General features: G+C 51.3%; 1 protein-coding gene across 1 annotated transcript in view; it reads left to right on the top strand.

Annotated features, from left to right (window-relative positions):
- The window catches only part of ARNT2 (aryl hydrocarbon receptor nuclear translocator 2), a 149,910-nt gene that overhangs the window by 15,027 nt on the left and 117,787 nt on the right, over positions 1-17,096 (top strand). The window contains exons 3-4 of the mRNA XM_007447062.1: positions 3,882-3,929; positions 16,699-16,912. Coding sequence (XP_007447124.1) covers positions 3,882-3,929; positions 16,699-16,912 — 262 coding nt within the window. The remainder of the gene's footprint in view (positions 1-3,881; positions 3,930-16,698; positions 16,913-17,096) is intronic.

Below are 17,096 nucleotides of genomic sequence, written 5' to 3'. Positions count from 1 at the left end.
CTTTCCCTGTCTCCTGACGGCTCCCCCAGTAAGCATCTTAGCAAGTAGCGTGCTCTGCTAGCAGTTGGGACAAAGGTGAAGGTTCAGAAGTTTCAGATTCTTTGAGAAGTGATTCCACATGTGTGGCAGAAGTGACCAGAAGCAAGTCACCTGGATTGCGTTTTTGTAGAGAACGCCCTGATCCCAGTGAGGCGGTGGGACGGCATGGGGGGGCATCCACAGGGCACACTTGGTGCTTTTCAAGTGACAGGCGAAGTGACTGTCATTAGACAGGCTGTGCCCATCCCCAGAGTCAGCTCTTGGTGGGGAGGGAGGGTGAGGCTGGAGGGGACTGGGTGTACCAGCCCCTTCCCGCTGCCTTGGAGTCAAATGTTGGGCTTCTAAGATATCGTCATTGGAGGGAAACGATTTCCAAATTGTGTGCAGCCAGTAGGCCAGCGTCTCCCTGCAGTCTAACCCCATGGCTGCTGGAATGTGGTTGAGTAAAAGACGTATTACATAAGCAGATGTTTTGCTTGGTTCAAATTTCTGCAGTAGTGTTGCTGTAGCCCCAGTCAGCTGGCCCAGGCCCTGAAGGAAGGGTGTTGGCTCGCACCCGTGTCACTTCTCTTTTTTTTCAGCAGCAGCTTCACGCTGGCCTGGGGTCGCTCCTTTGCTGCACTCTAGAACCAGCCTTGTTGGCACGGCGTCTCATCTTCTCTCATAAGAGCATAAGTGAATTATTTGCTGACTCATATTTGATGATGCATTATTATTATTATGCAATCGCTGTTAGGCAGATCCGCATCACTCACTCTTAACTAGCTGCAAGCTCAGAAACGCTTTTCACGGCTTTTTATCGAGGTTAGAATTCACGCTCAGCAACAGGAAAGTGAGGTAAAATGCATTCTCAGCCCACCTTTTGAGGACTCTTATATCATCCACTTATTGTACCGAATTCTTTAAAATGATACAATAGGACTTAAAAGGCATGTTTTGATTTCTCTCCCTTATTATCCAGATGCTTAAGTATAATAGAGACACATAAAAGACACACAGGATGAGTTACTCAGAGTTTTTATAGCAGAAGTAAACATAGCTATTGTAGTCATATTTAAAGTGGAGCATTTGAATTGGTGACAGAAGACCCAAAGGCAGCGTCTTGGCAAGTACTCCTCCGAAAGATCCTTCTGTCCCCAGAAGTTGAATTTTTTTCTGTGTGGCTGATGAGCAGTGAGACCGCTTTGGGGTCAAGTGAGTTACCCTGAGGATCTGAACGGTCGTTTGTGTCCTGATTTCTCTCCTGAGTTCACGCCCACATTATGCATTTCAAAATTCCTAGATGTGATTGCAGCACACGTGTGATCACACGCTTACACAGGTGGGAAGGCACAGTTTTGTGGTCCCTAAGTTTTCATAGCCAAATCCTGCTTCCTAAGTTTTCAGTAGACTTCAGAAAACTCTGGCTCCAGAGCCTGGCCGCCCCTCTCTTAACACTCTCTGTTCAACTGGCCTGACCTGATCCAGACAGGGACCGTTTACCGTATGGCTTGCTTCCCCATCTGTCTGCTGCATGAGGTTCAGGTGAAGAGACAAGCTGTCCTTAATGAAAACTCTGGTGACCAACCGTCCTGGTTGGCCCAGGACTTCCCCAGTTTTAGCACTGAAGCCCAGTACCTCCAGAGATCCCCACATTCTGGGAAAACCAGGACAGTTGGTCTCCCTAAATACCCCAAAGATCGTGCAGCCTGAGGAGGGAAGGCTGACTTGTATCATGCAGGAGCCAGATTATCACACTCATATCAACTTGACCTGAAAGGCATTTTAAAGATAACTGTACATCTCACACCCACTTGAGGTTTTGCTAAATGCTTGCATAAATGCATTAGAATTTTGAAAGTGCGAGTTCTTTTTCTTAACACTAGTCTGTTTTTGCCAGCCCAGGGATGTTAAGTAACCTTCATGTCTGCAGCAAAGTCGCTCTTACCCATGATGAACACTGGGTGGCAGTGTGGTTCTGTAGCTCTGCAAAGGCCCAGAGGCTCTGGGAGCAGGATTTTTGGTGCTGTCTCCCAGACGTAATTTTTCAGGAAAGGTGAGGTGATGGCTTAGTAGCCAAGCAGTATATTGATGAGTCTGCTTCATTTAGAAAGTCGTGCGTTCAGCCACCGTTTTCCCACAACATAGGCAACTCTGCAGCTGCTGTCTGGTGCCCGGCTGCCCAGTCTGCATTGTAGGGGGTGCATGTCTGTCTCTTCCAGTGGTGTTTTAACTCTACTTTCCCTTTCTTATCACTTTTCTTCCCCGTCTTCCCTCCTCTTTGTGCAGAAGTATTTTTATTAACATTGCTGTCATCTCTCCCAGTTATGTAACTTCTTTTGTTCTTTTATTCCCAGCAGCCAATGCAAGCCCTGGTGCCTGGAAATCAGGGATTCCAAATTGGCAGGGGATCCCATCAGTTCAACTCAGATTAGAACTCTGGCCACACTGCACATAAAACAATACAAAAACAAACATGTGATACCATTTTAAAGAAGACAATGTTCCTTTGCCCTATGTCATCACAGTCTCTAGGTCCCCCAAGTAACCCCAAAGCCTAGAGAGTACGATTTATCTCACTAGGGGCCTCTCCCATGTGCTTGTCCCGTGGGGGCTCTTCCTAGGCAACTGGCCATTTCCTGGTGGCCTGGGTGCCCTGTGCCTTCCCCCCATCACCCATTACCCACTGGGGCCCCCACCCTGAGAGCTGAGGGGGAGATCACGTTCCCTGTGAGGCCAGCAGCCCTGGCATATGCAGCTGTGGTCCTAGAGCACACCCGCCATTCTGGTGGCAAGCTGTTGGCTGCCAGGCAGGCTGGCCTCCCTTCTGCTTGGGGTCCACGGAAACTGTGTCCCACTTAGTCCCTCAGTTCCACTGAGAACAAGATGGGGGATGCAGTGGCTCTGAGACATTCTTCCCCCAAGGAATCCCACTTCCCCCAAATGTCCAGGAGCGCGAAGACATCTGTACCATTTCTGTTTTGTTCCCGAAGATTCTGGGTACACCTTAAATAAGTACCTGCTCTGCTCTGACATCTTCAGGAGTAAAATTAACTGACATTAGAGAGGACAGTTTTTTGTTGTTTGTCTTTTGAGAAGGAGAGTTTGGGATATCAGTTAAAGAAATATCAAAACTTTTTGTGTTATGTGTATTTGGAGAGGCCCAGTGAAGTGGGAATCTTGAGTATTTATTGGGTGAGTTTCAGTAAGCAGACAGGCACTTTGAGTAGCTTGGGCCCCAAACGACTGTTTCTCCCGCACACCCATTTACTTGGACCTGGAGTTTATAGGATAATGGACTTAAATGCCCTTTCCATGTTGACTCGTCCACACCAGCCAAGTCCTCACATGGCACAACCAGTAGTATATGTTTTCCTCATAATCCCTTCATTGCCCTTAAAACTTGCTGTTTTTGAAACCCTCTTGGGCTTTTCTCAGTCTGTTAATATACCACAAAATAAGTTAAAGAAGGAAGTCTCCCTGTGGAATAAATGATATGGAGGGGAGCAGGTATCCCCAAAGGTGGTGGGAGATAAGGGGTGTCGACTTTTCCAGCACAGCCTGAGCAACCCACTGGCAGCCTGTATAGGGTTCTAGAAGGGTTCGAGTTGATATTCCAGCACTTTCGCAGAAGTCCCCAGTCATATAATTAATGGCACTGGTACTGTAGACCTTTCATTCTGCCCTTTCTCGTCTCGAACCTGTACAATGACTGTGTAGAGATACTGATTTTTGCACTGCCAAGTGTTGGGATTGTTGGAGAGCAATCTGACCAAATAAAACCCCCTGTGTGCCACCAGCTCATGTGTCCAGTTAAATGTCCTACGTATAATGAATGCTCACTCGTGATCTTGGCTTTTCAGAATGGACTTTGATGATGAAGATGGAGAAGGTCCCAGCAAATTTTCAAGGTGAGTTTACTTTATGTTCCCTAGATTTAAAGAAGCCAAGACCATTTATCACCTCATTGGGACCAACAGGGGTTTAAATGTCTTTCGTCATTGAAAGAAAGCCATTGCCTCATTCTGTGCCAGTATTTGGCCCAGGGACAGGTAACTATTAGCAAACCTGCCAGCCCCAGCCTGGATGATCAAAAGTTAAGGAACAAATTATTAACTCTTTTGGCTTTTTGAATTAAATACTGACTGCCAGTTTCAATGGATTCTTTTTTAAAAGACAGACCTAGAGCTCAAGTTTAGAAAAACAATCAAGATAAAGCCTCTTTTTCTACCGTGGAAAATAAGGAGAAATATAAGAAACCTGGGTGGCCCTGTTCTGGATGCAGGATATAAAACTGGACCTTAAGTTCCTAAGAACTGTATTACTCACTGGCCACGTGACAGCATCTCTAACTTGGCTCTGTGGGGCTGTCCTGAGAACAGACTGCCTCACAGAAGGATACTGGCCCGTGGGAGCCGGTGGTGGTAGATGTACCACATATGTGAAGGACAAGGCGGGCCCAGCCCCATGGCTTTTTTTTTCTTTATTATTTTGTTTAAGTTATGGGAGGAAGTTTGGCAACGTGGAGAAAAGGGCAAAGATCATTCCATCAGTCTTAGCAAAATGCCCGTCTGTACTCAGTTTACTTATGGAAGGGCCTGCCTTGACATTCCTCCCCCGCTGCCCCATCAAAGCACTCCTAATTCTTGGTGGTTGACGCATTTGAAAACGTACCCCAGGTTACGGGTACCTTTCTCCGGTATGCACAGTCCACAGTTTGGATTGACGACCTCGGTTATTTTATAAAAGTTTTTAGCAGAATGATGTCCGTATTGAGCCCTGGACCCATGGCCTCCCCCAGTTTGCTCATCCCCATGGCAGTTACTTTTGGTTGGGTACCTTTTACCCGTGTTGTGGGTGTGGATTGAGCACCCCTTCCCCAAATCCAAGAGGAACATGCGTCTCGTTCCTATTCCTGGGCTTCCTGGCGTCTCCAAGCCCAGAGAAAGTCTTGACACTTGAGACGCTTTCCTCCCCGGGGAACTTTGCCTTCCATCCTCCCCGCTCCTCTTGGGTGAGAAGGACAGAGAAGGTGGAGCACACTTTGACCTCGAATGACCCCGGAGTTTCTAATCAAATCAAGACACAAGTTTCAACAACAAAAGTGTGTATTAGTTTTCCCTTGGTACAGACAGAACCCCAGCTTGGATGTCCACTCATTTCTTAGGATAAGTTTTAATAGCAGGGAGTGCTTTGTTCTCGAAAAGAGAGCTAGCCTCGGAAATAAGGGCACACATCTCCCCAGCCTAGTTTGCGCTCGCCTTACACAGCCTCCCTTTACAAGGAAACAATGACCTATGATTTCTCTGGATCAGAATTCCCCTTGAGATAACATTCCATCGCTTGTTGACCTCAGGAAATGATGGTTCCTGGGTCTCAGAACAGAGGGAGGAAGAGAGACGAGGAGTGACGTTTGTTTGACATGGAAGATCAGTGTCAGTGATGAAATAACAGTGCAGGGACACAGAGAGCTCATTGTTTGAGGTCCCATCAGGAAGAAACAGAAACCCTAGACTCTGTGAAACTGTCTTGTAAGCCCGCCAGTGAGTCAGGTTGTACATAGTCAGGGTTCAAACCTAGGCTTCTGGGAACCGTATCCTTTCCCCTGCACATGGAAAATGAGAGGGAAAGATGGGACATGTTTCCAACATACACTGGTACCCACGGAAGCCTGGGCCCACTTCAGTGTGTGACCGTCGGAGAGTTGATGGACCTGTCAGCCGGTGGGGGCATCTGAGCTGCTCCCAGCTGGGGAGGCGACTGAGGCTACGCTGCCCTCCGCTTTGCCAGCTGTTCTGGCAGCCGTCCAGGAGAGGGTCGGAGAGACTGCTCCAGGCCGTCTCCTGCCAGTGGTGGGCATGGCGTGCCTCGGGGCCACTTCTGTTTCCTGCTCCTGTGCTTACAGTCAGCCTAGGGAGCCCTTGGGCGAGGCCCTGCAAGAGAGGGTGGCTTGAGATGCGGGCATCTCACCAGCAGAATTTGCTGTCTCAGAATCGGGCCAGGGTGCTAGGCTGTGATTTCTGTCCCCCTGCTGTGTGTGTGCAGCCAGCTTTCCCAGGGCTTCTCAAGGGTGGTCCCAACTCAAATGTCCGACCTATCGTCAGACGTCGTGTCTCAATTTCGGATATGGGAAATGCGGTCACAGCCACATAGGATGTAAATCAATTGGGTTTGGTTCCTGCCTGATCACAGCAGGTCTCAGGAAGAACAAGGTAGTAGCCATGAAGCTGCCCACAGCCACCTAACCACACACATGCACACGCGTGCACATGTGCGTGTGTGTACCCAGCCGCTGCACACAGGTACACACATATGCACGTGCACATGCGCACACATGTGTTCCAGGGCCAGAAATGCCCTGCAGCCTGCTGCACCATCCCCAGGCCTCAGCCCTCCTTCCCACACCGGTTCATGCCGCTCTGGGGGCTGTGGCACGCAGGACAGGGCTCTGCTGACCCCGGATGCTTCCCACCTCCCGCACAAAGTCACGGGCAACCTGGTGGGCGGAAGCCAGTCTGCAGGGGCTGAGGATTGTACTGGGGGATGCAGAATTGAAGCCTGGGGGAGACAGCTCGTTGAGCGGCTTGGATGTGGATAAAAAAGGAAGAGGGTATTTGGGGCTTGGGGAGGGAGACCGCTCTCAAGGATGGGAAGAGACCATGAGCACATGTCCACGGGGAGGGGGAAGAGTGAGTATAACCGGGGATTTGGAAGGTTCTGGAGTGGGGTTGGGGAGAGATGGGTCAAGGGAGTGGGGAAGGGGAGGGATAGATCCAAGCCCAGCGGGAGGACCACCCATCCTTGGCCGCAGAGAGGAGGAGCTGCAAGTGTAGCTGAGTGTGATGCTGCTGGGTGTCTGGAGAGTTGAGGGGTTCATTCTGATGGTTCCTCCTCTCTGGTTAAGCAGAGGCCGTGTGCTGTCAGGGGCAGAGGCTTAATGGTGCGCCTGAGAGAGAAGTTTGGGATGCCTGGGTGGAAGAGATGTACGAACTGTAGACCCCACACCCTAGCACACTGCGTTAGCGTGCGGTTTTCCCCCAGCAGCGCCCAGCTGGTTGGATACCGGGGAATGCAGACGGCCTGTGCACTCAGGCCCCGGCGGGGGGGTGGGGGGGTCCAGCAGTGGGGCGGGGTCAGCAAGGTGGTTGATGTTGATGAGAGGGCCGTTGAAGAGGTCAAGCTACAGGTCCAGCTGCAGAGGGAAGCAAGGCCAGGAGCAGAGAGAAGCGAGGGTTGATGACCTGGGAGAACATGGAGGGGAGTAGACTTGAATACAGCTCGTGTCACCCCACGTTCGTGGTCTGCAATTTCAGTCGGGGTCTAACGTTTTTACCTCCGTTTCCTCCATTAGCCTCGTTGGAATTCAACCTGGGGCATCCCAGATTTCCCTCTCAGGCACAACTGTAAGCCTCTGCCCACTGCAGATGAACGAAGAACCTTCTGCTTTTGTGGGAATCTGAGGGAGCTGGAGAAGCAGCGGGTGTGTTCACAAAGTGGGGAGTCGCAGCTCTGGGACAGGTTGGCCGAGGCTCAGGGGTAGGGGGATGGCTGCTGGAGAGGAAGGGGGACGCGGAAGGTGGTACAGCCGGGCGGGCTGGCGCAGGTCCCCGCTGTCGCGTGGGCGGCTGATGGGGACGGTGACAAGGAGCCTGGAGGGTGGTCGAGACAGGTATGTGGGAGCGTCAGGGGAGTGGGCGTTCGGAGCCGGCCTTTCTTCCCAGGCTGGGCTCCACCTCATGCCTCTGGGAATTCCAGTTACCAAGTCATCCTCCTGTCATCGGTTGGGGGTGAGCTCTCCATCTCCAGGAAAACTGATTATACACCAGAAAGTGTTTCTCTGAAGACGAACCTCCCGGGCGGGGGTGAGTGGGGCTGGACCTGCCTTCGGGGAGACCAGCGTGAGCCCCTCCCTGACCCCGTCCCCTCGCGGACAGCCCTGGTCTCTCTTGGGAGGCGCTCGCAAATCCTGCCCAGCAGATCCTGCATCCCTACACTCGAGGAGAGGCCAGGACTCTTGCATCATGCTGAGCGGTCCACTCTGCTGATGAGCCCATCAAAGGCATTCTTCATTTCTGTTGGCAGAGTTTTTGATCCAGCATTTATTTTTGAGTCTTTCTTAGAATTTCCTTCTCTATGCTTACATTATCTATTATTTCATGTTTTCTACTTTAGAATTAGAGTTCTTAGCATATTGGTTTTTTTTTTTTTTTTTTTAATTCTTTTTTGTTGTTGTTGCTTTGTTTTTTTCATCTTGGCTGCGCTGAGCGGCATGCAAGATCTTAGTTCCCTGACCAGGGATCGAACCCACGCCCCCTGCATTGTTAGTGTGGAGTCTTAACCACTGGATCGCCAGGGAAGTCCCTCAGTGGCGTCTTGAATACTGTTTCATACACAGGACAGCTGGCATCCCAGAGCTGTCATCAAGAGAGTCAACTTTACACACCATGCTCTCCGTGTGACTTACATATATGTACATACATGTGTATGTGTATGTGTGTAATGTTCATTAAAACAGAAGAGTGGAAACATGAAAAATAGAGATCTTTTTAAATGTTGGGTTTATATCTTAGGAACAACCAAGTGTTCACTCCCAAACCTTTAATTTTTGTCGCTATGTGCTATCAACCTGATTTTTGCCATGTTCACACTCATTCTGCACCCTTTCTCAGAAGACCCAGGAGATCTCACAGGGAGTTCTCACATCTGTTACTGTGAATTCTACTATAGTGCATGGGACCATCTACAAACCTGGAACTAAAAGACCTTGTTGATGAGTTTTATTAGTCTCTCTTCCACCCTTCCTTTACTCTTCACCCTTCGAGGACCGGCTCTAATTGACCTGAGGTTCCATCCATCATCTGTGTGACTCTCAACTGTTCCTGGGGACACAGTGGCACCCAATTGCAGCAGTCCAGAAGGAGTCCTTATATTTTTTTGTAGGGTTTCGCCAGTGAACCTCTAACATTATCTAAAAGTAAAGCTACCCACGCTAGGAAAGTTTCCACAGAATTGACTTTTCCTTTTTCATCACACCCATTTTGATATTTTCCTCTTGGTTTTGTGCAGTATTTACGCTTGTGGGCATTTTTTTTCCTGGCTCTGTGAGTTGTGATGATGTTTTAGTTTAATCTTTCCCTCTGAATTTACCACCCTGTTTTATTTAGAGCTCTGATATCAAAACCCCGTTGATAAGGGAAAACTATGCAATGTGGGCTTGTCCTGCAGAGATCTTTCCCGGCAGAAAAAGGAAGATGGTCATTTCCCAGAATTCTCAGTCTGTGCATCTTAGCTGAGAGAGCTGAGCATTTTGTTTCGAGGTGGGAAGATGCTCAAAGTACTTCTGATGCAGAGAGGGCAGCTGGGAAGGAGCAAGGATTGCCTTTTTTTTTTTTTCGACTTTATTTTTATTTATTTATCATTTTTGGCTGTATTGGGTCTTCGTTGCTGCGCACGGGCTTTCTCTGGTTGCAGCGAGCGGGGGCTACTCTTCGTTGCAGTGCAGAGGCCCCTGATCGCGGTGGCTTCTCTTGTTGCGGGGCACGGCCTCTAGAGCGCAGGGGCTTCAGTAGATGCGGCACATGGGCTCTAGAGCACAGGCTCAGTAGTTGTGGCTTAGGGTCTTTGTTTCTCCGTGGCATGTGGGATCTTCCCGGACCAGGGCTCGAACCCATGTCCCCCGCATTGGCAGGCGGATTCTTAACCACTGCACCACCAGGGAAGCCTGGATTGCCCTTCTTTGTTGGACTTCATCTTATCAGTAACCTTGTGCGGGACACCCTGGATTGGCCATGTGGACTCCGTTTAGAGCAGGGAGAGATTCAGCTGAGCCTTCTGACACTGCCGAGTAGACACCCAAGGTGAGCACTGCCAACCTTCCCAAACGTTCTCCTTGCCTCAACAGCCTTAGTTCTTTTTTCTCTGGACTGTGATTTTCTTTTCTTTCTTTCTTTCTTTTTTTTTTAGTTGGAGTGTAGTTGCTTTACAATGTTGTATTAGTTTCTGCTGTACAGCAAAGTGAATCAGTCACATGTATACATATATCCACGCCTTTTTAGATTTCCTTCCCATTTAGGTCATCACAGAGCATTGAGTAGAGTTCCCTGTGCTATACAACAGGTTCTCATTAGTTATCTATTTTATACATAGTAGTGTGTATATGTCAATCCCAATCTCCCAATTTGTCCCACCCCCTCTTTCCCCCTTGGTGTCCATAGTTTGTTCTCTACTTCTGTGTCTCTATTTCTGCTTTGCAGATAAGTTCATCTGTACCTTTTTTCTAGATTCCACTTATAAGCAATATTATACGATATTTGTTTTTCTCTTTCTGACTTATTTCACTCAGTATGACAATCTCTAGTCCATCCATGTTGCTGCAGATGGCATTATGTCATTCTTTTTTATGGCTGAGTAATATTCCATTGTATATAGGTAGCACATCTTCTTTATCCATTCCTCTGTCGATGGACATTTAGGTTGTTTCCATGTCCTAATAGTGCCACAGTGAACATTGGGGTGCATGCATCCTTTCGAATTATGGTTTTCTCTGGGTATATGTCCAGGTGTGGGATGGCTGGGTTATGCGGTAGCTCTATTTTTAGTTTTTTAAGGAACCTCCATATTGTTCTCCGTAGTAGCTTCGACAGCCTTAGTTCTTATGAACCAGTAAAGTCTGGCAGAGAAGTTGGGTAGAACCTGGCATGGTGTAGCCCACGAGCAACCAAATTACTAGGGGGTTTAGCTTGAGACCTTCTCGTCGTTTCAGTGGGTTGGGGTTAGGATTGGAGTTGGAACGCTTTGGAATGAACTCTGTTTCAGGTGGAGCCAGCCCTCTGCCCTCAGGCCCATCTGGACCAGTCACCCCTTCGTAGATGTTGGGATCTCATGCCACTGACTTCAGTTTTGATACCCTTCTTTCCTTACTCAGCAACCCCAGCTCCTCCTGCTTTTCTCCTGCAGAGACTAACCTAGATTTGCGATGACAGTACCTGGATAACCCCAGACTTTGTAGAGAAGGGGAGGAAATCGTTTCTGGAGTCGTAAGCAGTCCTGAGCTGTATCTCTCTAGAAGCTGCCAGGCCTTTTCTTCCCCATAGAGCCTTAGGTATCTCTGCCTGTCAGTCTCCCCGGCTGTTCCAGCTCTGACGCTGGGACCAGTGAGCGCTCTCCTGAGGAGCCTAGTTCAAGTCCCGGGACGTCAGTACCTCTCTGAGCTCAGGGTCCTCTTCCACAAAGGGCGGTCCTGAGGACCAGTGCAGTGACCAGGGAGGCCTTGGGAGGCTGTTGGGGAAGTGGTCCCACTGGAATGGGGGTGATCAGAAACTGGGCCTGGGCCTCCTCTTTGCAGGACCTGGGCTTTCTCAGACTCCGTCTCCCTGTGTTTTGTGTGAGCCTTATCTTCAGCCTAAACACCGGGGTATCTTGTAGCTGCTTTGCAGAAAACCATGCTGTGGATGGCTCCTGGGGGCGGGGTTCCTGCCTCCGTCCCAAGGAGGAAATATCTTTTGCTCCTTCTGCAGAAGCCTTGGAACCCAGGGAAACTGCCTCGCTGGATATGCCTCTGTGGGTCCCCTCCGCAGGGCCTGTGACCAGCGTCACTGTGGGGCTGCCCAAAATGCCCTCCTCGGGCCTTCACGGCTCTCACGGTGCCGTGCCCTACCACCCAGGAAGGGCTGGCCAGGACAGGAAGGGTGTTCCCTGAAAGCTTGCAAGATACAGTCTCCCTCCTGGTGTCAGGGAGGAGGAACCAGGGCCAGTCTGAGCCTGAGGCTGCTGCCAGCCGGCAAGGATTCATGTGGAACCCCCCCCCCCAAAATCCTACCCCCTTGGTCAGGATGGTTCCCCATCCCAGTCCTGAAGGACAGATGGTCTGCACCTCTGCAAAGGGTCTCCTCCCACAGTCTGACTCCCCCCTGGCTGGAGGGGATGGATGCTTCTTTTGCATGAGAAGTGCTGAAGACCTTTACCGAATCAGACCTTTACTGCTGCTTGGCCGTGTGTATCCAAGTGGACAGAAGAGGCGTTTTGCTTGTTTCCTGCTGGTCTGTTATTGAGACCGTGGTGGCCTGGAGAGCAGCGTGTGTGTCAGGAGGTGGTGGTGGAAGCTGAGGTGTCATAGAGGAACGTGGCCCTGGTCCCACCTGGAGCAGGGCTGCTGTACCAACAGTCCTGTCACCCGTGGAGCTACTAAGCTGGCAATGGCGGGGGGTGGGTGTCAGCACTGACTTCTCAGGTTTGGGACCTGGCTGTGTGGGTGACCAGGCCGAGAGGGAGCTGGTCGTGTCCCTGATGGTGTCAGGCTGTCTGCCACCCCCAGGGCTCACAGTTGGTGACAAGAACAAAGAGAGGCAGCTGGAGGACTTAGGTTTACCACACGCTCCTCTCAGCCAGGCCTGCCTAAGGGGCATGCAGGGTCTGGGGGCCCTCGGGTTCCTGAAGATTTCTCGGGACTTTTGTTTTAAGTCCTGTTTGTTCGTAAGTCCAGCAGAGTTAGCCTAGGTCCCCAGCTAACACAGTTGGCTCTCTAGTACTGTACTGGAATAGGTTTATAATACTTATCACACAAATAATACATAAAAGACAAACACAAAAAATAAAGAAAACATTTTGACTATTACAATACAGTACCTTGAAAAGTGCAGTAGCACAGTACAACAGCTGGCATCCAGGGGCTGGCATCGAGTGAACAGGCAAGAAGAGTTACTGACTGGACGAGGGAGAGGAGGTGGGAGATGGTAGAGCTGAAGGATCATCAGCAACAGGAGACGGAGGGCGAGCTGCGATGTCACTCACGCCTGACGCTGATGGCACAGGTTCTGGTTCCTTGCTGGGATCAGATGCACGTTCGCATCTTTGAAAGTTCGAAACTTGAAGGTTTGTATGTAGGGGGCTTGCTGTGCACAGGGACTGTGTCCTTGCCTGCCCACTCTCTGTTGCCTTTGCTGGTCTGTCAGCATCTGTCCTGCCTGCCCGCCCCCAGCACTCAGACCCTGAGGTGCCCCAGGTGTCTCGGGTCTGTGGTGACCGGGAGACCTGGCCCCGGCGTGGAGCTGTCCTGTCCGTCTGCCTGTGCAGGTCTGTCGTTCCCTTCCCACCAGAGACGGGAGACTCAGCTGCCATCCACAGAGTTGAAGGAAGATCTTTATTGAGATTTCCAAAGCACCCCTATTTTGTATTTAATCAGGATGGACGTGTATCTCACTGCTCCGATTACCCTTAGGAGGTCAGCCTCGGGAGCCGAGTTCCTCTTTCTTGCCCTTAGTTTCTGCAACCGTGTTCCTGGGCCAGGCTGGGGACCCTCTTGTCCCAGCAGAGGTGTTACAGCCGACGGCTGTGCCTGCGTCCTCAGCTGTCACTGCTGCAGAGCCCTTGCCCCTGTGCCCACGTACAGAGGGGCTCATTGCTTTATTGATGCTGCGCGTGGGGCACACGAAACTCAGATGCCAAAGTCACAGGCTGCCCCTGCAGCTCCTCCAAGCAGACCCCGCGTCGGCCCACACCCTGTGGAGGAGGTGGCCTGGGTCCTGGGGACACTTCCTTCTGTTTTCCCAAGAGGGTGTTTTTCCTGGTTCTTGCCTCCATGATCTTTCAAAATGGAACTATATATACATACATGTATATGAATAGACATATACATATTTTAATAGATTCAGTAGCTACACTCATTTATCCTGTTGCTAGGTAACTGGCAGCTCTTTGTCATTTTGACCTTCTGTTGGTAACTCAGTCTTATTTTGTGAAATGATTGGAGCATTTTCTGCACTGGTCAGTCAATACAGTCACTTTTAAACAGTTGCCCTCGTGTCTCCGTCAAGCACCTGATCTCATGAGTTGGGTTTATCCAGTGCCGTGATGAAATTGCTTTAGATCCACATAAGAACTTTGTGAAGTAAGAACTTCACAAAGACTCTTCCCCCAGACGTTTACAAAGCGAGGTGGTCTGTGGCCCTTTTGGAAATAGGATCAGAAGCAGGCGTGCCCTGGTCCAGTCTTGGCGCAGTTGCTGTGGTAACTAGGGGGCTTGGACTTGGCCCTGTGGGTTTGGGGCATCACTGAACGGCTGGAAAGGGAAGATCTGGGTTTGCGTCTTTGGAAATATCCGCCCAGTCACAGCACGCCGACCGAACTGAGGGCGATGAGATGAGAGAGGTGACCAGACTGCGGAGGCTGGTGGCACCGAGGTGAGGGGGTAAGAGGTGGTGCCAGCCGGTGGGCGTGGGCCAGGAGAAGGCAGAAGAGAACCGGGAGGTATTTAGAAAAGATCCGACGCAGGCTGAGTGTGAGGGGAAGAAACACGTCTCCGTGGGCTGCCCTGAAGGCAGCGCGTTCCTGTGCTGTGAGGCGAGTGAAGGAGCTGAGCGCCTGCTGGAACACAGGGCGGAAAAGTGGGTGGGCCCTGACTTGGGGTGCAGGCGGGGGTCCTAAAAATCAAGCTGAGGAGGTGGAACTTAGACGGCAAGCCGTAGGAGCAAGTTAGGGTTCGGGAGTGTCTCTGAGCAGGAGATACGGGGAAGCATGTCCAGGGCCCCCCGGGAGGGATGTGCATTCCGCATCGTAATGTACTGTTCCTGCATGGCCAGAGTTTCTGTCCAACACACCCTTCAGCAGTCCCAGGCAGCGTTCTCTGCACACCATCTCCGCTCCTGTCTGCCTCGACGAGGTGCGGGCTGGCAGGGTGGAGAGCACGACCCCGAGCAAGCTCACCCTGGCCCTCCCGATGCACAGTGCACAGTGGGCCAGCGACTCCAGGTCGCCTGTGACAGGTGTGTGCAGAGGGCACAAGTGGGTGACGGTGATGAAGACTGGGGCACACAGGAGTCCCGTGACCAAATGCCCCCTTCTCCCCACTCACCCCGTCTCTGTGATGGACCCCTTCTGCTTGGCTGTCTTTTCTCTCTCCACCGCATACGAGCCCCCGCCCAGGAACCTGAGAGCCGAGAGCCGTTTCTCCTGAACAGTGGGCATCCTCCCTTGCCCCGTGCAGCAGGGGTGCTTGGACTGCCTCTGGCTGTTTCCTGTGCTCCCTAGTCCGCTGCCAAGGGTCCTCGCTGTGGGCAGGAGGGGAGACCTTGCCCCAGGAGTCCCCTTGCTGGCCTCAGCTGCCCTTTCCTCCTGCCTCCCCGCAGGACTCACCCACCTCCGAACGTCTCCCCAGCAGCCAGCTGAGGGGTGTGGGAGACCCAGGCCCTGTTACCAGCCCGGCTTCTCACGCAGGACCGCCCCTGCACCCAGGCCTGTCTGCTCCTGCCCACAGAGGCTGCATCCCAATTCCAGCCCTTTCTTTGATCCTGCTGATTCTCCCGCCAAAATACGCCCCCTTTACCTGCTGCCGGATCAGGGCCAGCTCCCTCCCAGCTCCTCCCCCACCCCTTCCAGGAGCACCTCCCCCTCTCCTCTCTTATTTTCTCCTGGGGTCTTTACTTTCCATGTGCCTCTGGGAGCATTTAATCACATTCTGCCTTCATTTCTACTATGCAAGGTGATGTTTTACCATCCTAACTGGTACTTAGCTGCTTTAGGATAGGAGCGGGACATTCCCTGGTTCCTTCGTCCCCTCCCCCTTGTGCACCCGGCTCAGTGCTTTTTGTATGGAAGGTGCTCACCAGGCCGCCCGGCTTAGCTCGCCCCCCTTGGTTTGTTTGCGTGTTCACGTGACACCTGCCTGTAATCAGGCCTGCCTGGCGTCTGCTCCCAGCCTGGGAGGGTGGGGTGCGAAGCCCCATGGATACATGCAGTGTGCGAGGTAGCCTTGCCTGGGGTGCCTCCTTTCTTGCTCTTAGTGTCGCCCTCATACTTTGAGCACCTGTGAAACCCTAAATCCTACAACGGACGTGTGATGTACCCTTCAGACAGTTCTTTTATCCAAGGTGACAGCTTTGTCTCAGTGTCGTTGAACTGGGTTGGCTGTTACTCCCTTTCAAGCCTAGAGGTGATAATCTCGAGACAGAAACATTCTATCATCCCTTTTGCTAGTTTAGCATCTTAACACGTCAGCGAGGGTTGCTCTCAGAATTCCTGGCAGTGCTGGGCTTTTTAATTGGCTCTCTGTTGTTTAGTGAGCGGGGTGCACCTGTTCTGTTACTAAGCTGCAGAAAATGTGCTGCACATAGTGCAAAGGCGCGTTCACAACTTGATGTGACGTAGGTCTGTGGCGTGGCTGTCTGTTCAGTGACACCAAGAATGGCAAGGCTAGACATGTTTCTCACTGGGGGTCAAAGTAAACCACGTATTGAAGCAGATGGTAACTACATTCAGTGTGTGTGCGCACGCGCGCGTGTGTGTGTGTGTGCGTGCGTGCGCACACGTAACATGTACAGATCTGTGGGTGCACATGGAAAGCATGTTGAGTTCACTTTGGATGCCTGAAGGATAATGTCTTCATTCTTTATGGTTTTTAAAAAGTACTTAGGTACCTGGGAGCAGTGGAAAGCTTTGAGTACATATTTAGAGGTGAGTCTGAGGCATCTGTAGCAGCCTGTCCCCACCCCACCCCCCCGAGAAAGAAACTTGCTAACGTGTCGGGGAGCTGCTCTGCCCAAGATGTGTTCAAAGCCACTGAATTAGTCATTACGAGCTAGTCTTTTGGTTACTTGGCGTTAACGATGTACGTGCTGTTTTACACCGTCAGACTGATCAGTCTGATCCTTCTCTTTCCCCCTCTCCTGATCTCGTGCTTTCGGGAAGAGAGAACCACAGTGAGATTGAAAGGAGGCGGCGGAACAAGATGACCCAGTACATCACTGAGCTCTCTGACATGGTCCCCACGTGCAGCGCGCTGGCCCGGAAGCCAGACAAGCTCACCATCCTGCGCATGGCCGTCTCGCACATGAAGTCCATGCGGGGCACCGGGAACAAGTCCACAGACGGCGCCTACAAGCCTTCGTTCCTGACGGAGCAGGTACCCCGTTCGTCCCTCGCCTGCGTGCTTTTCTTCCCCGGTAATGGCATCATTGGAAGGGGAGAGAATGATTGACAGCATCACCAAGATCTGAGATAAGCTACGTGGGGAAACAGGGTTCAAGGCTGAGGTAGGGACGAAACCAGGGAATTTTATTTCCATTCTTCACTAGGAAACGCTCTTC

Source organism: Lipotes vexillifer, unplaced genomic scaffold, assembly GCF_000442215.2.
Source record: "Lipotes vexillifer unplaced genomic scaffold, Lipotes_vexillifer_v1.1 scaffold1339, whole genome shotgun sequence".
Lineage (NCBI taxonomy): Eukaryota > Metazoa > Chordata > Mammalia > Artiodactyla > Lipotidae > Lipotes > Lipotes vexillifer.
This window is presented reverse-complemented; position numbering and strand designations above follow the sequence as displayed.